This window comes from Rhinolophus ferrumequinum, chromosome 27, assembly GCF_004115265.2.
Source record: "Rhinolophus ferrumequinum isolate MPI-CBG mRhiFer1 chromosome 27, mRhiFer1_v1.p, whole genome shotgun sequence".
Taxonomy (NCBI): Eukaryota; Metazoa; Chordata; class Mammalia; order Chiroptera; family Rhinolophidae; genus Rhinolophus; species Rhinolophus ferrumequinum.
This window is the reverse complement of record NC_046310.1, coordinates 1314902-1339437: the sequence shown is the minus strand read 5'-3', so window position 1 is coordinate 1339437 and position 24536 is coordinate 1314902. Positions and strand designations below refer to the sequence as shown.

The 24536-nt window shown below is 46.7% G+C and overlaps 3 protein-coding genes across 8 annotated transcripts in view; 1 reads left to right on the top strand and 2 right to left on the bottom strand.

Annotated features, from left to right (window-relative positions):
- Positions 1–9753, bottom strand: part of DDX59 (DEAD-box helicase 59) — a 39724-nt gene extending 29971 nt beyond the window's left edge. For 2 of the 3 annotated variants that reach the window (XM_033099682.1, XM_033099689.1), the window contains exons 1-2: positions 9552–9753; positions 7995–8186 (exon numbers count right to left, since the gene is read on the bottom strand). The gene's annotated coding sequence lies outside the window, so the exon portion shown is untranslated. The remainder of the gene's footprint in view (positions 1–7994; positions 8187–9551) is intronic. The other variant, XM_033099686.1, reaches the window with a different exon arrangement.
- A 21-nt stretch (positions 9754–9774) lies between these two features.
- LOC117018423 (basic proline-rich protein-like) lies at positions 9775–10648 on the bottom strand. Its single transcript, XM_033099358.1, has 2 exons — positions 10064–10648; positions 9775–9969 (listed from the first exon to the last, which is right to left on the bottom strand). The coding sequence occupies exons 1-2, from the start codon at positions 10646–10648 to the stop codon at positions 9775–9777; spliced, it is 780 nt and encodes a 259-aa protein (XP_032955249.1).
- The window catches only part of CAMSAP2 (calmodulin regulated spectrin associated protein family member 2), a 64915-nt gene continuing 50927 nt past the window's right edge, over positions 10549–24536 (top strand). For all 4 annotated transcript variants that reach the window (XM_033099466.1, XM_033099465.1, XM_033099463.1 and 1 more), the window contains exon 1: positions 10549–10828. In XM_033099466.1, the coding sequence (XP_032955357.1) occupies positions 10690–10828 (139 nt within the window). In that variant the 5' untranslated portion in view covers positions 10549–10689. The remainder of the gene's footprint in view (positions 10829–24536) is intronic.

The following is a 24536-nucleotide window of genomic DNA, read 5'->3' as shown; positions in this document are numbered from 1 at the left end:
GCAGAGTATATCATATAATCTCAGTTTTGCAAAGCAGATAATGATTTTTAAATCCATATAACTGTGTATGGTTATGTAAGTCTGGAGAAAAACAGAAAAAATATGCATCATATAATTCATATAAGATCCATGGAGGAGAAAGGGGCGGGGCCAGGGAATAGGGAAAGAGGGGAGACTTAGATGCCAAATGTGATTTAATTTCACTTAGGCCATAGAATTTTATGGATCCTGGTGTCTTCTTCAACACCTGTATTTCAAAATGGGGAAACTGAGTCTCAGTGACGTCACCTGTGGTGGAGTCCAGAGCTGGAAGGCGAGGTCAGTCCCCAAGACAAGAACCTTCCACTTCCGGATTCATTGCCTAATGCCTCCTGGGTCTCCACCTGCCAGAAAATGTGCTCGGTGGGAAAAGGAAGCGCAGGGCAGGAAACTCTGAAAAATGGTGAGAGAGACAGCGAGTTAACCTTTCATGCCTCTACGGTTTTCCTCTTGTGTTTTTAAGCCTTAAAAAAAAAAAAAAAAAAAAAAAAAAAGGCTGAAGGGGCCTGCTTCTTCTGTTTTAGATATTTTAACAGACACATAACATGGGGAATTAAAAATGGGGAGTTGAGAATGAAAAATCTTGAGAATTGTTGCACTAATCCATTCTGAGTCTATTTCTATTTCTGCTGTTACAGCAGAACATTCCCTGTAATACATTCCTTAAAGTCCAGGGGAGAAAGTATCAAAGCAGACTCTCCTCTAATTAGGCCCTAAGATAAGAAAACCCACAAAGGAGAAGTTGCCTGTACATGGCTCAGTTACGATGACTGGATGACTGTGATTTCTTTTTTTTTTTAAATGAATCAAATCAAATTTAAACAGCAAACAGTTTTTAATAGACGTTTGATGTTTCTAATTAGGAGGTGGTTGTGTTCTTTAAGACAGAACATGAAATTAAAGAAAACAAGCAAACCAGAACCAAATTGGTTGTGTGACACATTGAGCTTGAACTTGTGGAGTTCTGTTGACCTGTGAAAGCACACTATTACCTAATGAAATGTAGGTGCCAAAATAATATCTGGTCTACCAGAAGTCCAAGGACTGGGGCAATGCCAGGTACATTTTAATGTTTCTTTCCGTGCCTTTGAGTTTTCTGGGTAAACTTCACTAACAGTTCTAGCAACCTTATGTTTAGCTGGTGACAGACTGGAGCATTCACTGACTGACAAGGATTGTGAATGCCTCTTTGTTTGTGCAGTTGGGCTGAAGGGACCGTCCTGCCCAACACTTGCCATTTCAACCTCCCTTTGCTGAGATTTATAACTTGGCTGGAACACTGTATTCATCATACAACTTTGGGTCAAGGGATTTTTTTTATTTTTCATTTTTTACAAATTCTGAAAACACACACATACCAAATAAAACAAACCAAGCATTTTATGTAGAGCCTAATTTTCTCCCTTCCTAAGTTGTGTTCTCATTTTTTATTTTAAGATGTTTTGGGAAAGGACGCTATTAGGAAAGTGGGTATTTCAGTCAGGCTTTTGATCACAAACCAATCACACTCCTGGCAAGAATCTGTTACATCATGTAGTTATAGTTCCATTTGGAATCTAGGAAAAACTAAGACATGGGCTTGGAAAGTGTTTGGTAACTTGTTTTCTTTTAGAGAATGTTCTCTAAGATAAAGGACCTGGGATCTTATTGAATCAAGTAAAAAAAACAAAACACCTTGTAGTGAAACCCACATCATGCTGTTCTAAACTACAATAATTAATATATATTTTCTAAAAAGACTGCAAAACAATTTTTTAAAAGTTCCACCACACTGTAACCACAGAACTGTCCCAGAACTCAAGGACTGAACAAGACATCTGAGGTCACTAGGCCCATCTTTCCTCCAGGGGGGACTCCCCTTCATTATTTTATTCAGCATTTTCTCCAGTCCCTTGGAATGCCTGAAGCAACACAATACCGTCCTTTCAATGACAATTGTTGTTCCAGCATTTCATTAGCTGGAGCAATGCTGAGTGGAAATGATTTTCTAAATTGAATGCTGCTTCCAATTTTCATTGGGAGATTTAAAATAGAGTCAGTGACACTCTTTTCTAACTCTGGGATTCTGTTGGGGATGGGTCTGAGCCAGGTATGCAACTTAGAGACTAAGCATCGGTTCAAACATTTACTGCAATTAGTTATGTTTCAGAAGAGAGCATTCTGGGTAGACTCATGCTATAATGAGGTCATATGATAACACAGAATATTTTGAAGTTTTACTGCTTTATTACATACAATGATTCCACAAAACGATATACTATCCATTGGATGTTCAGTTGAAAGTGTGTGGTGGAAAAGAGTTTATTGCTTTCCTTTCCTTTCTGATTCTGGCTTTCATGCTGAATAACCTAAAAGTAGAGTGTTTCTGGCATGGCAAAAATAACATTCTGAGTTATTGAAGTTCTATGGGGAATTATCAGTTTGGATGCCACAAGCGTTTGTCTTTTCAAATTCTCAACGTCAAGCTGTAATTTTCCTCTTCTAGATTTATCCAGAGGCTTTAAATTAACAATATAAGAAACTAAACAGGAAGTCACATTTCTCTGATCTAGAAAATTAGGAGGAAGGTGGGGGAACAGACGAGACAACTAAATTAGGAGAAGGAAGCCGCCCTATTTTGTTTCTGTTAATCAAAGTCATACATTCAAATTCCTCCTAGTGTTCTGACCAAAAAGACCACACCTCCGGAAGAAATGCAGCCTATTTTCCAGCTGTCTGTAGGTCGTAATGAAAGGAAGGGCCATGGCCTACACCCACTGATAGTTTACAATCTGTTTAGAAAGAAGTCCACAAAAGTGAGGCATAGCTCCCAACTAGTGCTTAAAGGAAGGTTTGATATCTATGTTTAGTGACTAAAAAAGAAGGAACATTAGCCCAAATGCTATGACTTGTTCAAATACCGACATATTTGAAACTACAATAATAACTGTTGCCGTAGCAAATGGGATACACAAAAATAACAGATTTTTGCTTTGTTTTTCTGAATGCTGCCGGGAGCCAGTTTTGTGTGAGCAGCTAATCAGGACTAACTCCCGTACTGCAGTTGACGAGGGCAGTGGCCTCTAGACTTGGGGATTTCACAAAGCAGTCAGGTTTCCCAAATGAATGAATGAATAGATTGGAGAGGAGTGAACACAGCGTTATGAATTTTTCATTTTACCAAATGAGGAGACAGAAAAGCTCAACTGTCATCAGTAATCACCATTATTTCATAAGAGAAAGGCCATTTTAACAGGAAGGGAATTATCTCATAATAAAAAATAGTCCTTCGGAGGGAAAAAAATCGTTTTACAAAAAAAAAACAAAACACAAAACACTACATTTTCTAAGTATCAATTCTAACAAAACACGACAGACTAGTACTTAGGAACTAGTGGAAACCACCTGCTATAGCATTATGGGGACCAACTTTCCATTTTTAATTCCCATATTAGCTACTTAGGTACATTGATCTGTCTCGTGGCCCTAGAATGTTACTAATGTGTATTTTTTTGTTACCTGTTAATTCACCAATTCTTTCAGCTATTCAACAAATACTTCCTGTGGTCTATTATCTATTAGGCACCAATGAAGACTATGAAGCGGAATAAGATGGTCTCTTCTGTTGTGGTGCACAGAAAGAGCTCTAGTTCAAGACAAAACCCAAAAAGGCACAAATCGATCAGAGGAGCCCAGGTCGGGCAGGGAAGTCTTCACGGACGAAGAGGCATTTGAGGTAGAGAGTGAAAGATGAGAAGATTTCAACAGCTCACATTGGTCTGGGGGCGGATTATGGAGGGAGGTTAATAAAATTATCCAAACCAAGAAGCCTTGGAAACGATTAAATATGTTGAAGGTCTTGGAGTAATCGGGCTTGATAAATATGAACATAAAGATGGGCCATTTTGCAAAAGATCTTCAAAATCAAGCAAGTGCTTAGACTACATCGAGTAATGGGGCGTAGCCACCAAGCGGGTGGTGGGGATGGAAAGATTCCTGACCTTGAAATCAGGAGCCATGAGTTTGAGAGTCAGCTCTCCGCTTCCCATGAAACCTTGAGGAATTCTCTTAATCCCTCTGCACCCCCATTTTCCATCTGTCAAATGAGATTAATACCTGTGTCACGTGCTATTTAAGGATGAAATTACATAAGATGCAGTAACGAGAGGCCTGGTAAGTATCAGACACGTGGTCTGAAATCACTAAAGTCTGCTGACTGGATATTCACCGAATCATCAAAATTCAGGTTTAGGAAGATTATTGCTTTAACCTGCGGGGTCAAAAAGAGAAACTGAGAGGGAGTGGATGAAGGGGATGAGAAATCCATGGGAATAGAGAAGAGTACATGGAAGTGAGAGGTACTTGGACTGCTGGATGGAAAGGGACGAGAGGGGAGGGCTGAAGGATGATGACCCGTTTGAAGCTGAGAAGTGTCATTAGCAGAATCGGGGAGGCTGGGGCTACAGGCCAAGTGAGGGGAAAGGTGTTGAGTTTGCTTCTGGTGGATTTGAATGTGAGGTCCGGGGACTGTATGCGGGTGGAAAGGTCCCGGAGGTTTTAGGAAGTTCCTCAGGGGAAGAGTAAGAAGCCGAGCTGCGGATAGGGAGTCGCCTGTACAGGGACGAGCGCTGGAGCCATAAAGACTGCACTGCGACCCCAAGAGCGGATGCACAGATAAAAGAGGGAACCAGGACTGAGTCTGAATGGCTTCTCTGCTGGGCAGGCCAGCAAACAAAGGAAGTGGAAGAGCAGCAGAGAGGGGATCCAACAAGTGAGGTGTCTCAGGAGGGCCAGGGAAGCCGAGAGAGAAGATAGTCTGAAAAACAAAGGGGCACTCATAAGTGCCACATGCCACTGAGGCCAAAGAAACAAGAGCGCAAAAGTCCCAACAAGGGGGACTTTTGTGAGAGCAGTTTCAGGAGTGTGGTGGGAGCAGAAGCACAGTGCCAGGAAAGAGAGAAGGGGTTAGTTTCAAAAAAGATTAATTTACATTTTGCATAAGCAAAAATAATAAAAAATCATCAAAAGCTACCAAAACCATACAAAACGAAAAGTAGGTCTCCTGCTTCCTTCTCCTGTTTCTTACCCATCCTTCCAGGACCATCCAGGGATGTCCCATGACTATATATATGTTTCTTAAACACCCTAGTAAACACACACTACTCTGCACCTTTCTCTTTTTACTTGGCCATATGATGTCTTGGATCTCTCCAGGAGATGCCATGACCCCTGCAGGCAGCACAATTCATTTCCTTAGTCCTCCCCTCTACTGTGGGGCATATTTGGGCTGTTTCCATCAAGAAGTTGATAAAAAGAACAAAAGCTTCCTGGTTGATTGGGTGACACTCTAAAACTCTAGACCTTGATGGCTTCAGTGGTAGGACAACTATTGACCAACCAACAGCTACACCATCACCCCATCTTCAGTGTCCCTCCACTTTTGATTTGGTCCCTGCTGTCACCAGAAAGCTTCCTGCTCAGTAAGCTCGCCCAGCCTTTCTGCAGTCCCATCACAAAGCCATCACAAAGCTTTCCAGAGAGAAAAAGGTAAGTCCTGCTCTCAAGATTTCAATCGGAGCGCGAGGTTGCTGACTGACCCAACCTGCAGTTATGATCTGCTAAGGTACATGGATGCCTCCCCTCCCATTGTAGACTGCTGGCCTTGGAAGTTGCCTAAGTCCATCTCTTTGTTTTCAGCGATGGAAATCAGAGGGCAGAGAAGTGACATGTCTCCCCCAGATCATGTGGCAGGACAGTACTGGAACCCAGGGCCCTTACTCCCAGCCCAGTGTTCTTTCTGTCACCTCCTTACCTGCCTTCAGGGATGTTAAAAATGATGGATACTTTGCCCATTATTGGAGACTTGGGGACCTTGGTTTGAGTAGGGAAGAAGGAAAGAGGTCTTAGTACTGCACTTGAGAACCTGATGGCCAGGTTTCACTTCTCGGTTTAGACACTGACTCACAGCGACTCAGGGAGTTCTGTGGCCTCCCTGGGTTTCAGTGGCTCTAGCCACACACTTGGCATCAGACCTTTTACACAGGCCTCGCTGGGATTGCTGTGACGGTTGATGAGGTAATCCTTATAAAATTCTGCCGGCAATTCAGATGAAAGCCACAACTGCATCTAGAAATGACAGAATGTCAGCTACATAGCACAGACCCTTCCTTCCCATATTGGTTTACGACATGCTGCTATTCTATGTCTTCAGTTAGCCAGGAATTCTCCCCATACACCTTGGTCATTCTTAACCTGGTTGATTCAAACTTTCCTTATTCTAGTTCCTTGGGTTTCAAAATAACATAAGGTCTTCACCACTTAAGTTCTCTGCACCTTGGTTTCTCCATTTGCCAAAGGAGAATAAGAATAGGGCTGCAGTGAGGATTAAGTAAGTTAATATAACGGGGGGTACCAAAAAAATGTATACAAGTGGACACTTTGGTCAACGTTGCTCAAGCAGTAGTTTCCCATCATCAGAAGTGTCTGGACGTTGATGGGAACCACTTTGAGCACCTCTTGTAACTGCAGAAGTCAAACATGATTTGTATTCATCTATTGTGATTGGTATATATTGAGTATTACAATTTTAATACAGTTTTCCTTTCTTAAGATGGGTATAGATTATTTTGGCACCCTCTGTATATGTATAGCAGGGTCTGATACATAAAGTGTTAACACATAAGGAGTGTTAGTTACTATTAGTGTAACTAATTGAAGGTGGATGATAGTATATGGATACAGGCTTTCAATTTTAAAAAAATAACATGAGATCTCACTGTAGTGCTCAATGGTTTAGTGTTTCTTTGTTTCTGAGATTTCTACAGAAGTAACAAGGCTTCCAGCCTATGGAGATACAGACACAACAATGAAGGAGAGCTGGGCCACTCAGGTCCTAGGATGTCCAAACTGTCTTGTTAAAATTTTCCTTTCTTACATATCATGTTCAATACTGCATCCTTAGCCCGCAGGCACTGAATCGATCGATATTGGCCAAGGACTGGATGAAACAATCTATGACTCTATCCAAAGGCACAGAAGTGGAGGATGGCCACAAAAGAGGAAGTCTGGCTGAGACTGTGGATTTTCCAACAGAAAGGAGAGACTTCAAATAGAGAGAGGGAGGATTGTGTATGTAGGAATATATGTAGCTGTCGCCTGATGGGTAGAGATTCTGAGCCTGCAGACAATAATAGAGGGGTAACTGTGTGGTTGGACAAGCTGGCCCAAGAACCACTGGGTTTTGTTTTTGTTTTTAATGAAGTCAGGTATCTTACGAAGGCAGGAGAGAGCATCTCTTTTTGACAGTGGTATTCTGCAGAGATCTATCTCCAGTTTTTATAAGGGATCGTTCTGAAGCTGTCACAAAGAACACCCTAGGAGAGTCTGCCCCCCTGAAAATGAATCCTTCTTCGTACTCAGGGTGTTTCTCCATTAATAAGAGCCTTTTATGAGGACCCCACGTTTCACAGACTCCCTGAAAGTTAAAGCTGCTCTTTGTGTAGGCGCTTCTTTTCCCCATTCCCAAACACACTCCTCCCCAGTGGGGGTCAGAGTAATGCCATCGCTACTAAATGTATCACCATTGAATCAAAGGACAAGTCAGAGCAACTGTCTTTGCTTCCTTCTCTTCCTCGTGGTGTTCATTTAGGTTGAAATAGTTTTCAGTAAAATCCGACAAGCACTTAGCCAGCATCCATTGTGAGCAGAGCGCTGTGCCAGGTCACATATGCAACATATAGTGAATTAGACATAGTTTCTGGCCTCAGAACCTTGTATTGCCTCGCAGATTATTATAATGACTGGCAAAATGGTTCAGTATTGCTCTTCGACCTTTCCAGGCTATAGGTTTTTCTTAATCTGGCTTCTTGCTCTCGAATTCAGTAGAAGGTGAATTTGAACACATGAGATTTAACAGACGTCCCTAAGAAACCTTCCCGATCCCTCCACTTACACGTTCTGTCGGCCTCAGCACTTACCTGTTTACCATTGGATTCGATTCATTTACGTTCATGTAAGCCTCCATAATCCAAGGAGGGAACAGGCCCTGGGACGCTTCCCGAGGAGTAGAGCCGGAAGACTTGGGCCTGCTTTGGAAGCCACACTCAGAGATGAATCAACCGTGACAGCTTGTCCATGTAACTGAATCTCTGCAACCCTCAGTCCTGCATCTAGAATGGAAAGGTGATAATCACGAGAGTCTCACAGAATGGAGGTGAGAATTTGCATAGTTATCATCTGAACCCACTTTGTGAACTATAACCCGTGTTAATTTTATTGCCCCCCCATGTGCTCTATCAAAGGGTCCTGCCCATGAGAAATACTCCATTAATAGTCATTAAATTCCTGAAAAATGACATCAACCACCCTGCGGTGTATGATTCGCTCACTCACATTCTTTTCCTAGCCCACAATTGCTAGCAGGGCTTCTCTGTAGTGCCCTCTTAGGTTCAGGGTGGAGTATTTGCAAGGGTTAAACAGGATCAAAGGAGCCTGCTTGCTGGTGGAGCTACCCTTTGAGATACAGGGTCCGAAGCCCTTCCCTTCATACTTCCTATATCTTGCTCCTACCTTAAGGGCAGGAAATACCAGGGAGGCCCTGGGAGTTAAAACATGGGGTTTAGAGTAAGACAGTCCAGGGTTCAGGTCTTGGGTCTGCCAATTAGGGTGATTTTTCAAACCTTTCTCAGCTTTAGTTTTCTCATCTGTGAAATGAAGGTAACAGGATTTGACAATGATTAGATAATGGGTTAATGGGTTAAGAATATTGTGAGGAATTAGTAATTTAAATCAGCTCAGTAAGCGTTAAGTACCATAATATCCATCCCTAGTCCCTAAACAGTAATTGAGCAACTATGGTCTGAGAGCTATCCAGGTGCTGGAGGCAGACCCTGACGTCCGTGGGAAACGGACCAGTCCCTGGTGAGGACACAGAATGCGGTAAGTGCCAAGACAGAAATAAAACAGGGCGCTGGGAGAACAGTTAGGGGAGGCACCTATGTGACAGCCCTGGCTGGGAAGGTGTCACGGAGGGCTCCCTAGAGAAGTGATGACTGTAAAGAGGCTTGACTGTCCAATAGCAGCGAGCCCGGTGCACAGAGGGAGCACATTGAACAAGGCCACAGCTCTGAGAAAGCATGCGCCTTGGGGAAAAGGGACAGCAGCTCCAACACGACGAAGCCAGATCACGGTGGGCGGCCGTTTGCTTTGTGAAAGAATTGATGCTCTCTCTGGAGGGAACTGGGAGGCACTGATGGATGCACCCTCATCTGGAGAGGACGTCTGAGTGCACAGCATCGAGTTCAGAGCATCTTGACGTCATGAATACAGGTTTGGAGCTTCCCAGGACCCAAACCTGGTGAAAGCATGTGTGAGGAACGTACTAGCTTCACCGCCGTCATTTCGGGGCCCACCAGCGATGACACCCACCCCTTAGGGTTATTTCGAGGACTACCTAGACTTCTGCACGTCAAGCTCGCAGCAAAGTGCATGCCACATAACAAGCATTTGAATCAACACCAGTTCTCTTTGCTTACCCACTTTGTAGCTAAAATAGGAAAGCTACTGCCAGGCCTCTCTTCTCCCTTCCTTCCCTTTCCTCTCCCGGCAGTGTAAGCAGCAGCAGCCAAACGCCAGAGACGCGGAGGATATCCATTCAAGCGAGGATTCCGGAGTTAGGATTGAAAAGTAGCCACAAGCAACCGGGGGCTCGGGAAGGAGCGAGGCTGGGCATGCTCAGTGCGCTGGGCCGCCGAGCGGCTATCCGGAGCGAGACGGGGGTGTGGCCGAGGGCGGGGCGGGGGCGTGGTCGGAGGCGGGAGCGAGGCTGGGCATGCTCAGTGTGCCGGGCCGCGGAGCGGAGATCCGGAGCGAGACGGGCGGGGGCGTGGCCGGGGGCGGGGCGGGGCGTGGCCGGGGCGGGAGCGAGGCTGGGCGGAGCCGGAATCCCTGCGGCTGGATGGAAGCCGGACGGGGGCGGGCCCGGGGGCGGGGCCTGCCCGGGGCGGGGCCGCGCGACGGCGCATGCTCAGTGCCCGCAGCTGCTCACTCGGTCCAGTGCCGCAGCTGGAAAACCGCAGCGGCGGCGGCGGCGGCGGTCGAGGGGGAGCGAGCGAATCGGGCGGCCGCGGGGAGAGAAACTATGAGGGCATAAGTGATAAGCCACCGAGCGCCTGGGATCGGCGGCGTCTCGCGGGGCGGAAGACGCGGCAGGCGGCGGCGGGCAGCGCGGAGGAGGGCCCGCCGCAGTGATTTTGACGTTTCCGGAGCGTCGTCTCCGGCGGCCGCCCCCGCCCGCGCCCCTCCGCCCGGGGCCTGCCGGAGGGAGCGGAGGCCTCGCGATGGCCGGACCTCGTCCCCGGCGCGATTGTTGAGCCCCCCCCGGACATTCCGGGCGCTTCCAGCCGCCACCCCCCGCCCGTGTGGCCGATCGCAGACAAAGGGGAGCGGCCTCGCTCACGCGCGCTCGCGGGCGGGCGGGCGGGCGGGGGGCGCGGGCGGCGCCGCCTCCTCCTGGGCCCGGGCCGCGGCCGCAGGCGCCCGGCTCCCCGCGGACAGCGAGGTGCCCCGCCGCCCGCGCGGCCTCGCCCGGGGCCCGACGCTGCGAGCTCCTCGGCTCCCGGCCGCGCACCATGTGAGCGTTCGCGCCCGACGCCGGAGGAGCCGCCGGGCACGATGGGGGACGCCGCGGACCCCCGGGAGCTGAGGAGGACGTTCATTGTCCCCGCCATCAAGCCCTTCGACCACTACGACTTCTCCAGGGCCAAGGTCGCCTGCAACCTGGCCTGGCTGGTGGCCAAAGCCTTCGGGACAGGTAGGTGGTGGCGTCCCTGTCGCTGCCCCTTCGGATGCGCGCCTCCCGGTCCTCGTTCCCCATCCTCGGAGCCCCTCGGTGCGTGTCCTCCAGGCTCCGCGAGGGGACGGGAGCCCCGGAGGGGAGGCGAGGAAGGAGACGTACGGCGGGTTTGGCCGGAAACCCAAGGCCTCGGATGGCCAGGTGGGATCGGCCACCTTCCTGTCATTGGATCGCAAAAGTGGCTTTGTTTTTTTTCCAGCGAGTCATTTTGTCACGTTGTGACCCAGGGTCTTAATTTGTGCCGTGTGCCTGCGTGCGCTTCGGCCGCTTCCCCGCCGCTCAGACCTGGGGTGACCCGCCCGCCAGTGTGAGGGGCTTTCCTGATCATGGAAGCAGGGGGCGGCCGGCTCACGGCGCCCTATTGATTCTGACATTTGTGATGACGGCTGCTGTTCAGGCTCCGAAAGTCAGGTGGCCCAGCTCGACATGCAGGGTGAATTTTTGCTGTCACTCCTTGAGCCTGGGTTGTCCGTGCAGACACATTCCAGGCGCTGGTATAAAGCAGTTATTTAACCCCAGGATTGAGCTTGCTGACTGGCGGGTGCTGTTTTCATTTCGTGTGACCTACCAGCGAGACATGCTCCGTTTTCCAAATGTACTTTGGCTTCCTGAAGGAGGAAAATCCAAAACCCCGACTGTGGAATTTTTTTTTTTTTAATAGGAGAGTTTTTGAGGGCACGTGCTGTTGACATGAATTGGCAATCAAGCACTCCCTCCGTTCCCCGGTCTTTGCAAAATAACAGGAAAAGGGCCTCCCGTTGTCATTCCTTAGCTGCCCATGTTGTGGAACGCTGAAAAAATGAGAGAGCTTTTCATCTGAAGATGCCCCTGGAAGGCAATTTTGTCTGATAACTTCAGGAGGCGTTTTGTAAGATTTCGGTGCCCTGGTTAATAAATTTTGAATATGTAAGACATTTGCTGACAAGTTTCTTAGTATTTACAGGCTTGTCTCCAGATGTTAAATATAGTTTGTTTTTTTGGAGGGTGAATGGCTTATTTCCACTTTTAGAACTGGGAAAATGTGTAGGTAAAGATTTAATTCATTCTTACTGCTTAGACATACACCGCGGAATGTTCTCAGGGCTGCAATTCGAGTTAACTAGCAAATGAACCTCAGTGTTTGGAAAATTATTCAAATTAGTTTTGAGGGAAACATCACATTAACAGGATTTTATGTTTATGACAGCTTTCATTTTATTTGAATTCTCACTCTTTGATATTGAAGTAGAAAAAGATGTTAAATGTTTTAAAACTGGCATTAGAAGTAAATGTAATAAAAAAGCCATTTTGAGATAATTTAAATCGTAAAGATTTCTTTGAAAGTAAATTGTAGGGTAACACATAGGAGGAAGCAGAGAGTGGAAGTGTATTTTTATGTTCTGGCTCCGCTGCTTTCAGCAGTGAGAATTATAGATGTATTTTGCTTTTAACTTAAGCAGCATACTGAAAAGCTAATGTCCATTTGGAGGAGAAATGAAAGCCTCTTAAGTGACCTCTGTGGAAAAGCAGTGTGTACAGAGTGGAAGGCAGGAGCCATAGGGCAATATTTTCTTTCCTTGTGAAGCAGAGGACGTTTACAGTACAGACATCAACACGCTGTCCTGGATCCACAAAGGCTCCTAAGCAAACAGCGGCCCGCTTCCTGACCCTATGTGTCAGGCAGGTTTACTAGATCCTAGAGCCTTGAGGAACACACGTTGAATCCACTTTGGGAGAAAGGAAGTGAGAGGACGCTCATATCTCTGGGATCTCTCCTGTGCCAGTCCCTGTGCTCCATGCTTTGCACTAAGGGGTCCCTTCGGGATTCACAGCAAGTCTGTGATGTAGGTCGTGTGGTCCCTATTTCAAAAAAGAACGCTCTTGCGCAAAGAGGTTAATCAGCTTTCCTCCGGCCTGTCACATGTTTGGTAAGGGCAGAGATGAGTTTGGATTTGACCATCTGGCTCCCAAGGGTGTGGCATCGCTGGAGATACCCGGTCCTTTAGTCCATTCCTTCGTTGCTTCCTACAGCACCCTCCCGATATTCTCATTTTTTGAGGAGGGAATGGGCTCTAGAGAGATTCCTTTGCTCAAGGTGAGAAATACGTGAGTGGTGGGTCCTGCTTGCTGGCTCTGATGTTCTGACTGTCAACGCTGTGCTCTTTACAGCACTCTGCAGAGTAATCTTCTCTCCGCAAGTCTGAAAAATGAGCATTCGTACGCGTTTAAAGTCTTTATTGTCTTTAAAGAGTAGGCAGATCTTAAGCCTTCAGGTGGTTTGCATGAATATTGGTACTTAGTACCATTTGTCTTGGCAACAGTTGGGATGGATAAAAAGGCCATATTCAAAATGAAACGAGAAACAAGTTCGGAAGACTTTAAGACAGTGACTTAGTAACAAGAAATTAATAACATTATTAACAATATTATGTTGGTACGTTGTGTTTATTTTTTAATCAACAATCTTTCAAAGTATAAATTTATATGGCATGACTAGAAAAAGTAAGCTTTCACTTCTTGTCATGTAAATAGTCTTCCTTTGCTGCAGACACTGTTAGGCAGCAAATGTTAATATACAACAGATTTCAAAGGTTATTACCTAATGGTATTCAGTTAATCATTCAAAAAATTAGTCCAACTTTGTTGTGATTTACAAACTCACTTCTTTAACAATGAGATATAGGGTCTTTAGGTAAAGATTTAGTCTTTTTCTATAAGGAACTTTTTTGACATATTAAAAAGCAGTTCATTTTAGAACCATATATTCAAAATGTCATTTAAAATGATAGCTAGAAAGCAATTGTGGGTATAGAATGAAGTTATTGAACCATAAAAAATAAATAAAGCACTAGCTCATAATACCTAGAAAGCAGGTGGAGCATTTACTTAGTTTGAAGTCTTGTGTCAGGAGCTTTGAATCATATTCTTCTCTTTACACTAAAAATCTTCCAAATAGCCCAGATTTTAGTCGTTTATTTAGTGGAAGAATGCAGACACAGTTTTGATTAAATAAAGAATAAGTTTGTTTGGATGCATTTTAACCAATAAACAGATGCTCTGATTACTTTAAGCAAATTGTGCAAGAGGAGAAAGTTAAACTGTTGTATTTGAACAGCTTAACCCATTGAATCAGCGGTATTACTGAGTTTTCCTTAAATGTTCTGCTCCCTTCAGTCCTTGGGGGAAATGGGTGCAGGACCTCTTATGACAGTCCTACTAAGTTCTCGAATTTGGAGTTCTTAACACAGAATTTAAGGCTGGCTTCCTCATGTCGAGTGATCATCTCAACTTTATTAAGTAGTATTCTCCCTTTCATGCCAGTTCATTCCGTATAATATAAAATTATTTACTCTTTTAAATACACCTTGTTGCATTTCTTTGTGTATCCCAACACATTTTGTTGAAATCCTCCATAAGAGCTGACTCTTGCGTGTATGTCAAGGCAGTGATGGCGCAGAGTAAGGAGGGACTAATCCTAGCAGAGGCCAGTTTGGGGAGTTAGTGCAGGCGTCCGGGCCAGAGATGCTGAGAGCTTGATGTAGCGTGCGATTGATGCTAAAGCTGCTGGTAGTTCCTGAGCACCGACCGTGGGTCAAACACTTCCAGGTGTTACCTATTTTCTCTCTCATGGCAGCCTGAGAAGTGGAAACTAGTCCTCACCCCCCGTTTTACTGATGAGGAAACGAGCCCAGAGGTTTAGGTCATAGCCACCGACCTTACAGAGAGGTGTCTGAACCGGGGTCTGACGGTCGGTGCTCTTGACCGCTGTCCTGTAATGATAGAAGTCAAATTAATCGGAAAGAGGCAAAAGACAGAACAAAGTTGCAGAGTCACTTAGAAATAACCCCTAGTATTTCTAAGTGACTGAATTAGGGGTGCATGTGGAGCGGTTTAAATCAAAAGGTAGACTGTGACAGGATGAGGTCACCTGAGGTTGGAAGGAGGATGAGGTTACCTGAGCTTTTGAGGTTTAGTGACCGGGAGGATGAGCCGTGATGCCGTTGGCAGAGAGAGAAAGCAGCAAGCTGGAATGGGAACCAAAAACTTTGTTTTTGGAGACCTTGAACTTGCTGTGTTGGCCAACTATCTTATCTGAGACATCCAATGAGGTGGCAGCAATGAATGTAGGTGCGGAGTATGACCAAGAAGTAGAGAATAGAGATGAGTTTGGGAGTCTTCTGTGCATACAGTGTAATTGAAATTGGAAATAGATGAGATTGTACGTAGTTGGACCATCAGCTCTAATGCGTCTTTTGAGCAAAAATTAATATAAGATCCAGTCCTATGTTATGTTATACTACATTATACCTGGTATTATATTATATTATATTATAAAGACCCGGACTTATTTTGCTATATGAATTTTTGCTCCAAAAGGCACATCAGAGCTGATGGTCTGGCTGGGTCTTATTTTCTGGGAAGCAACAGTGGATGGAAAGACATTTTAGACAGAATCTAGGGTAACGAGCATTAGAATCCTTTGGGAGGAGCGCCGAGGAAGGGGAGACAGCAGTCAGTTAGGAGAGAATTAAAAAGGCTGAAACACTGAGGCCCTGGGAGGAGGAAGTTTGGGGGAGGCGTTGGGGGGGGCTTCTTAACAGTGCCAGATGCCGCAGGTTTTAAATCGTGCCTTTCTTCTATGAGTTGGTGCTCTAGCAGGGGAGGTGTGATCAATGTGTAACTATAGGAGAGGCCAGGAAATGCGTAAGAGCCAGGTAAGTGGGACAGTACCGTGCCGTGTGGAGGGAGAAGAGGGAGCAGAGCCGGAGGAGGGCCCTGTGGGCCCGCGGTCTGTGAAGGAGACCCCAGAAGTGGAGTGGTGGCCACAATAGAGCCTGCAGGGAGTCCGCAGAAATGGGAAGGAGGCCCTGCAGATGGAGGAGAGGGTTTGCGTGCCGGCCTGGAGTTTGGAAACCCGTGAACTGTCAGTGAAACAACACAGACCATTCGGGTCGGAGTAGGTGCACGTCATGCAGTACTGGGAGCTCCAACTCGAAAGGTGATTTGAGACAACAGGTTAAGGAACTTGGTATTTATTCAATAAGTAGGTAAATTGGCCCTACTGAACACCTATTTTCTGTTAAATACAATTTTGAACATTTTACGTGGATTATTTATTTTAATTCTGAGAACAACCCTATGAAGTAGATATTGTATTTCTTCTTCTATGACTCTAATGCAGTTTCCCAACCACAAAACTATTGACTGTGGGGGCCGTCCTGTGCATTTTAGGATTTTAGCAGCATTCTGGCCTCTCCCCACTAGATGACAGTTGTATCCCCCACTCCCACTTCCACCAAAAATGTGTGCAGACACTGCCAGGTGTCTCCTGGGTAGCAAAACGACCACAGCTTGAGAACCATTGCTGTAAAGATTATAAATTGCACCTTCAGTTTAAAATTTTTTGTGTGCATTAAAGTATAAATGAATCATGACTTCCTGATGTCACAAATATTCAATTAGAAAATACAAATTTAAGAAATATGATAGTTTGCCCTTATTACAAATGAGGAAACAGATTTAGAGGGGGTTAGATTACTTGCTCTTCTCATCAGCGTATATGTGGTGGGACCCAAATAGGAGCCTAAGCCTTTCTGATCCTAAAATCTGTGTTTGAACCTCTATGTCATGCTCTTCCTAGAGTTCATTACATTTTGTAGAGTACCCCTGGAAGTGAAGGCCTCAAGAAATCAGGAAAAGCTCTCAAATGCAAGTCTTAAATTTTGTTGAAGAAATTAAAAGCACATTTAATTTTTCTTGAACAAACCTATTTATATTAGATGAGTTCGTACAGAAGCAGGAAATATATTTGGCATTGTTCTGTCATTTCATGGCCTCCCCTCTTCCCCACTGGATCTAGTTTTCCATGTACAGTAGGTTACAGACCTTTTCTATTGGTAAATGACAAATAATGACGTTTAAATTAAATATTACATGTGTGTTAGTAGTGACAAGCTTGGTGCTTTAGCTGAGTTAATACTTGTTTTCATTTAGCACATTTAGCACTTTTCCACCCTATGCCTTGCATAGTTTTTTCTTTTCAACTATTGGCTCTTTAACAGCAGAACATTTTAGATTAAGGGCCTATACAGTAATATCTTTCCAGTTCTCCTTCTACTCCCTTTTTGTTCTGGGCCATTTTCCTAAAGTACTCTTTGTCTCAGTTTCCCTACTCGCTGAATAGTCACCATAATAAGTATTTGTATACTGCTTTGAGTTCTTCAGAAGAAAAACAAATTGCAAAGTGTTAGATTTATCAGTCTCACATTTAGGCCACCTTTAGACATTCTGTTTCCCATTGTGGAATGGGAATATGTTTCTAATAATCTTTTCAAAGAATTCTTTTTACGAAAAATATTTTCCCCTGCAAACGGAATCATAAGACAGAAGCTGGGAATAGAGCAGTCGGGAGGACACTGAGCTCCCTCCTAACCCTGGCCGTTGCGCTCTGCAGTGCTGCACCTGTTGGAGGCTGTGAAGTACCTGCATGTGATTTTCTTGAGATAAACAGGTGGAATTTCAGTTAACTGAAGTAAGTGTTTCTCTCCCCACTCCCTATCTCACAGACATAGTTTTTGGGAGCACATGTGTCTGACCTTAAAAAGTTATTTTGAAACCACCGTGTTCCCCCGTTCCCAGCCCTCTCCTTCACACTATTTCTTTCTCAAAATGGGATTGTAGGCAGATTCTTGGAATAAAGGACATTTGAAACCTTTGAAATAGTTTAAAAGACACTTGTCTTCGGCAAAGGAAATTTTTAGAGTAGTTGGTTTTATTTTTTTCTGCTGGCATTTACTACTGCTGTCAAGATTCTCTTTTTCAGCTCTCTTCTTGCTGCCCACCCCCCTTTAGGCATGCATACTAAGAGATGGACAGGTGAAGTGGTGAGACGTCGGCTTGGCATCAAATAATCGGCAAGGTGCGGGTGGGTTGCTCCGAGCTGGGTCAGGGCTGGCCATAGGTGCTGATTGTGGAGGCTCGATGAAGAGGACGCGAAGGTTTGTCGTCGTTGTATATATTTGAGATTTTCTAAAACCGAATGGTTTGTTTGAAAAGCAAGAAAAAGCAAGAGAAGAGCACAGAACTTTGAGTCAGTGACTAGGGACGAGTGTGAAGGTGGACGTGGTGTGAGGCCTGGGACTGCCGTGGGCATGGCTGCTGTGAGAACACAAGTCAACCTGCAGAGGTGCAGCTAAGGGAGGCAGTGAAAGGGCCGCTCAGTGGACATCCCGGTGCCAGCCAGTTCGAGGTGGAGTTCTGCCCCTGCCCTGGAGACCTGGTACCGTCTCCCGTCGCCGCGGCGCTGTCCAGACCCATCAGCCCCTCAGCGTGTTCCCAGCAATGCCGCCAGCACCTTCCTGCTGCTACCCCGGAACCGTGACCCGGCCTTGGCGACCCCTCTTCTCCCTCAGCCTCAGCCGCACCTCCCTCCCCCCATCCTGCCTGTTCTCTTCCCAGCGCTTCGGAGTCCACGTCCCCTGGCTCGCCCTTCCTCCGCTCACCCTGCGTCTGGCTCCTTGGCTGGCTCTGCTGTCTTGGGTCCCTGTGTCTCTGCATCCTTTCCCTCAAAGTGACTGGCAGTTACTCTCTCTAATGTCAGTTGCCACCTGTGTCTCTCCTCCCTGAGAGCTTCTAAACCCCCCGAGGAATTTTCAGGGCCTCGTGCACGCTGCCCACTACGGTAGAGGTTCCTCACGCAGCTCTCCTCTGGTGCTGTGGTCACGGGGGTCAGAGTGGAGGTCCGAGAAGGGAGCCCCCAGTGACACACACTTGCTGTCAGAGACACAGGGCACGGGCGTGTTGTCATGGCACAGCACCAGTAAGCCTGATGAGGAGCCAGGGTGTTGTGTTCCTTGGGCAGATGACAGACATGTAGGCCAGAACGGGTGTCACCAATGGGTGCCAAGTGACGCACACGTGAATATTAAGTGTTTATGTATATTCGGTGTTCGTAGCCTCTTGTTTGCTTGGTCTCATGCATATTTAGTGCATCATGAATATTTAGTGCCTGCGTACCTCAGGACTATTAGGTATCTGTGCTTTTCTCCATTCCTTTCTATGTTTCACATACATGTGCTACTAACCACTTACCTTTATTTAATACCTTCTATGAATTCTGTGTCTGACAAACTTTTTGCTTACTAGTACTTATCTATACTTAAAATATCTGAAAAGATTCCATGTGTATTCTACAAACTTATTCATCTTTGTAATAGAACTGAATAGTCTGGAAAGTAAAAGTACATTACACTGCGGTAGAGGGAAGACTGATATGCTGTGTCTCTCCCTTTGGGGGAAATTGGACCGCACTGACGGAGCCCTGGGCCCCGGGAGTCTGAAGGAGTGTGGGGAACAGGGAGAGAGCGTGTTCTGAACGTGACCGGAGGTGCCGGCAGCGCTCGGGAGTGGCAGGGAGCCCGGTTTCCAGGAACTGAGTGGCTCGCAGGGGCATGTAATACAAGCAGCCAGGCAGGGACGGGCTGGGGCCTCCCTTGTAGGTCAGAGGACGGACGTGAGTCCTGAGAGAGGTCGGAAGGCTCTGAAAACCCTGGGCTTTGTTGCCGCTGGTGTGACACGCTCACATTGCTTGCGGGAAATGAGCCAGTTCTGGCTCCAGTGCAGGACGGTTTGGAGCAGAGCGGAGGAGCGTGAGGAAAGGCAGCAGTTCCCACGAAAGGCACTGCCAGCCTGGGCTGGGGCGTGGGCGCGGAGGCCGTGAGAAGGGGGCACTGCCGAGGACGTGTAGGGTCCCAGTGATGGAAGGGACACTCGCAGATGATCATGCTTCGGGGGGAGATTGATTTGGGGCATCTCGAGGTTGGGTAACATTTTTTCAGCATAATTTCAGATGTGTGAAATAGTGTGGAGAACGCCCCGGTCCCCTTTACCCAGACTGACTGGTTGTTGTTAGCATTCTGTGCCTTTTGTCTTCTCATTCTCACTCCCTTCCCTCCCTCCCACACAAGTATGTGCGTATATACATACGGAATGGTTTCCGAGCGGTTTAAGCTTGCACAGGAGTCTGTCTCCTACACGGAAGGGTAGGGCTCATACAGCCACAGAAAAGTTACAGAAATCAGGGACCTGAACTCGCCTGCAATAGCGACACCCCCTCCAAGTCCAAACTCACATTTACCTTTTGTCTTGATGTCCATTGTCCCTGGGTTGGCCCGTTCCAGGCTCGGGTCCAGCGTCACGCCCTGCATGGAGCTGACTTGTCCCTCTAGTCGCCTCCTGTCTGCCTTGTGCTCTAGGACCCTGACACTTGAGAGCACTGAGCTCCTGCAGCCCAGCCGCAGGCCGTGCCCGGAGCTCTGGCCACACCTCCGTGGCCTGTGGCCTGTGCAGGGGCGACTGCGCCACCTCCCCCGGGCTTCCCCTCCTGTTCTGGAGTGCTGGGCCCTCCTTCAGCACGTGGCCTGTGGTCTGCAGGGCGGGATGACGATGAGATCCTGGCATGGCTGCCTGCAGTGTCCCAACAAGAATGCCTAGACTGGGGGAAGGGACACAAAGTGCACAGACTCCTGCCCGCCCTCTGGTGCCCCCCACCTTCTGTGGCGCTCTTCCTTCTCGTCCTTCTCCCTTGTGTGTCTCCCCTCCTTCCGCTCCTCCCTGCTCCCCTCTGGCTCACCCACCCTTACAGCGACCACTGCACCACCAGCACCTGTCTCCCCCGCCAGCAGATGTAGCCTCCTGCCCCCTGCATTGCACAGGGAGCTTGGGCTCCCAGGGACATACCAGTTGGCAGCCAGGCAGGGGAGATGTGCAGACCGAGAGAAGTTTCCTCACCCTCTTTCCCACCCAATCAGAGCGACTTGACATCTCCCCTTAACATATGCCAGGGAACAAAGAAGAGAAGCCCATTTCTCAGTACCCGAAAACGCCAGAGCCTGCGGTGCTGATATTTTCCTTTATCAAAATGCATTTGTATCTTATAAAAACAATAGGCCAGGTACGGTGTAGAATGCTCCTCGATCTGGATTTGTCTGCTGTGCCTGTCATTAGAGTCAAGTAATGCAAATGGACAGGCCGCCCAGAGGGGTGCAGTGCCCTCAGGAGACAGTCATAGCCTCAAGAGGCACAGAGCGTGTCCCAGTGTTGGGGACGTTCATGGATCCCTTGCTTAGAGTGGTGTCGGCCCCTCCTCCTCTGTAAAATTATTAGGAATGTTTTCCCGTTTTTTATTCGTAAGTAATTTATTGGGAAAGAATGTGAAATACCCTGTCCATCAAACTTGTACTCACCACTTTAGCACCCAGTGATGGTTCTCGCTTGAATCAATCACTGTTGATTACTGCTGTTGTTTTTCCCATTTATTGGGTGGTATTCTGCAAGGAAGAGCGTTTCCGCCTTTCTCTTTTACTTATTCATTTATATCAGATTGGACTCATTGATTCTTGTTTTATTCAATGGGTCATAGTTCTTTATTATCATTTGTTTTGATGCTTAAATTGTCCCCAGTTTGGCCAGTGAGATCTCCTTCCAGCTGGATACTATAACGTGTTAACACAGCGCCATCATTTGTTGGCATTTTCTTACTTTCTGGCATGCACACGCGTGTTCACATATATTCTTAGCTCATTTTGTACTTTTCGTCCTCCAGTCCTGGAAACAGCCATTTCTTCTGGAGCCCTGGCTCCTTTTAGTGGGAAGGGAATAAGAACCCAAGTTACAGGTACAGGCTTAGCAGACACAGCCAGGAAACACGCACATGCCTGCGTAACATACAGCTGCACCCGTTCACCTGTCCGCGGAGGGCTGTGGACCACCACGTAGAGGAACGCCCCTGGTCACTGAGAACTCTGGCCCCCATTTTGAGGTTGAGGTTTCTTTGTGACAATCCAAGGGAAGAGTTGAGTCAGCTGGGGGCTTAGAGAAGCTGGAGCTCAGAGGAGGTGCATCCGTCTCAGGGGCAGCGGGGGGTGCAGGGGGACGAGGCCACGTGAGCTCAGGACCGCAGCACAGCACTTAGCACGTGGTTCGGTGCGTGGAGGGCAGCGGCTCGCTTTGGGCTGGCATCTTCTCGGCAGGTGGAACGCTGCGTTTAGGTGCTCACGCTCTTGTACATATTTGAATGCCTGCCGTGTTGAAGGCAGGTTCTAGATGCTGGAGCACTGGACGGAGAGGTAGCCTGCTGTCCTTGAGGTTACACTATATATAGTGGGAGGAAGCGGAAATGAACACCCTCCAGTACTATGGGGTTGTAATAATTGTCATGTAGAGAATTAGAACAGGAAGGCTGAGGGGGTGGTCAGGGAGGGCATATCTGAGGAGAACTGAATGGGAAGAGCCAACCGTGTGAGGAAGGATAGAGGGAGGGGCTGTGGAGGCAGAAGGAGCACGTGTACAGTCCCCGAGGCCTGGCCTGGGGACTTTGTGGCCGCAGAGAGGCTCGGCTGTCTGGGACACAGTGAGTGGCCCGGGGAGGCAGAGGTCGGCGGAGTCAGGAGCAGTGGGCGCGTCTGAGCGGTTTGGCCAAACTTGAACTCAGAGAAGTGAGTCATTGCACTCAAGGTCCCATATGCAGTGGGAGAATTAAGACTCGGCTTTTTAAATCCAAAGCCCCAATTTTCCCCACTATATCATGCTGCCTCTAATGGTAGTGAATGTTGGCAAACTGAGAAAGGGTTTGCTTTTGAGAGGGGTACTGTTGCAGAAGTCGAGGGCCTAGGAGAGAAATGCCTTTCTTGTTTGAAAGAAATCTGGATCATTGGCTGGCATGTAGATGCAGCTGGTAGCTATCTCAGCTTTACAGACAATGACAGAAAATGCCTGAGCGACACTGTCTCTTCCCCCTCTGCCTGTACCGCCAGCATTTCAGGTGACTGTTAATTTCAGAACTGAGATCTATCTAGTCAGGTTTATAACAACATGATTAAGGTAGGTTCTGCGTAAGGCCTGGTGCTCAAGAAAAACTTGTCTCTTGTTCTTTGCAATTCTAGGGCGGTCACACCCGCTCCTTAGTGTTCATTATTTGTGTGCTCTGGAGGTTCGGGAGACGGTGAATGAAACTTCTTATCTTTGATTTTGCCTGTTTGTCTTCTGGGATGTTGTTTCAGTTCATTTGTTTTATAATGTGATACAACTCCAAGCTGTTTCTTAAAAACTGATAGTCTTGTACTATTGGTAGAAATGGTAGACATTTTCAAAGCCTTCGCTTTAGCATATTTAGTTCTCGAAGACTTGTTTTAAAAAGTGACCTATTTTGTAATACTCAGTATGCAGGTTTGCATTCTTGGTGGATAAATCTATTTTTGTGTATTCTTGAAATGTTCTTTGACTTGCTATGGATCCTTTCCCTTTTCTTTGCATTGGCATCTTGTAGAGTTTACTACGCTTTCATTAGTTCACGGCTGTGCCATAATAAAATGCAAGCAGCCCCTCAGCTGACTGTCCTCCACCTTCTATCTAGTCTGTGATCTCGGTAAACCATTATTTTTGAACCTTGTTAGCTGGATGGTTTAGAGCGAGGGCTCTGCATTTATCAGCTGTGTGTCCTTGGGCCAGAGAAACCTTTCTCGGTTATTTCACTGTAAAATGGGGCCAGGAGGATTGTTAGGACTGAAAGACAGGATGCATCTTAGGACAGTGTCTGCCACACACAAGATGCTTCACAAGCATTAGTCGAACCCTAATGTTTATCTGTGTGTGATCTGATTTGCCAGTTTCGCCCAGGTGTCATAAAGATCACGTGCGGATGGCTGTAACAGCAGTAGGTTAGGTGGATGGTCAGGTCTGACGGAGAAGTTTGTAATCCTCATAACGAGCAGTCACTTTGCTTTTTGCACGGTTACTGTGTAGATACCAGTCCCTGTTTCATTGTTACAGGAACTAAAAACCCATTATGTATGCATTTTGTAATAATTATCTTAACAACCAAATAATTCCCCTTTTCGGGTGGTCCTTCTAGGTAGCTTCTGTTTAGTTCCTGGGACACTCACACTTGAATGAGGACCCAGCCGTGTGCTGTAGTTTACAGCGGAGCTTACGTATCCTGCTGCGGCAGCTGCTGTTCAGGTTAAGGCCGGTGCACTGCTGGTTAATGCAGCTGTGAAGGAAGGAACGTGTTTTCAATTATTAAATGAGAATGATATTTTTAGATGTCACCCAAATCCCAAATTGATACATCTACTCTTGACCTCTTTCCAGAGTCCTGTATGGTCCCCAGCTGCTTTTTGGATATTTCCACTTGGATATTTTTACTGTCATTTCTCTTCGTACTGCCTTCTGACTTCATTTCCTTATCTCTGTAATCTTCTAGCTCTGATTTTTACCGCTGTCAATATTGAATACCAGATTAATTGCCCCTACACTTCACTCTTCAGTTTCCCTCTCACCTTTAAAACTGTCAGCAATTTCTTCTCAGTTCTCTTGTAAAGGCCTCGTGTTTAAAAGGGAGATTACTCTCAGCTCGGAGGCCAGCCTCCCGTTCCAGCTGTGCCTCTGCTGCACAAACCCTTCTCCACCCAAACTCTTCCATTTGGTGTCTCGTGACATTTTCTCTCCGTCCCTCCCTTCTTCCCGCCCCCTGTTGCTCCCCACTTCTGTTTAGAAAGCCTCTTCTTTCCGATTAAACAAATTCTGCCTATTCTTCCTTTCCGATGTCTTTAAGATGAAGTCAGTCCACTGTCAATACTCCCTCCTCTGATGAATCGTTCCTTTCATCATGCGGCCTCTCCAGTTTCTC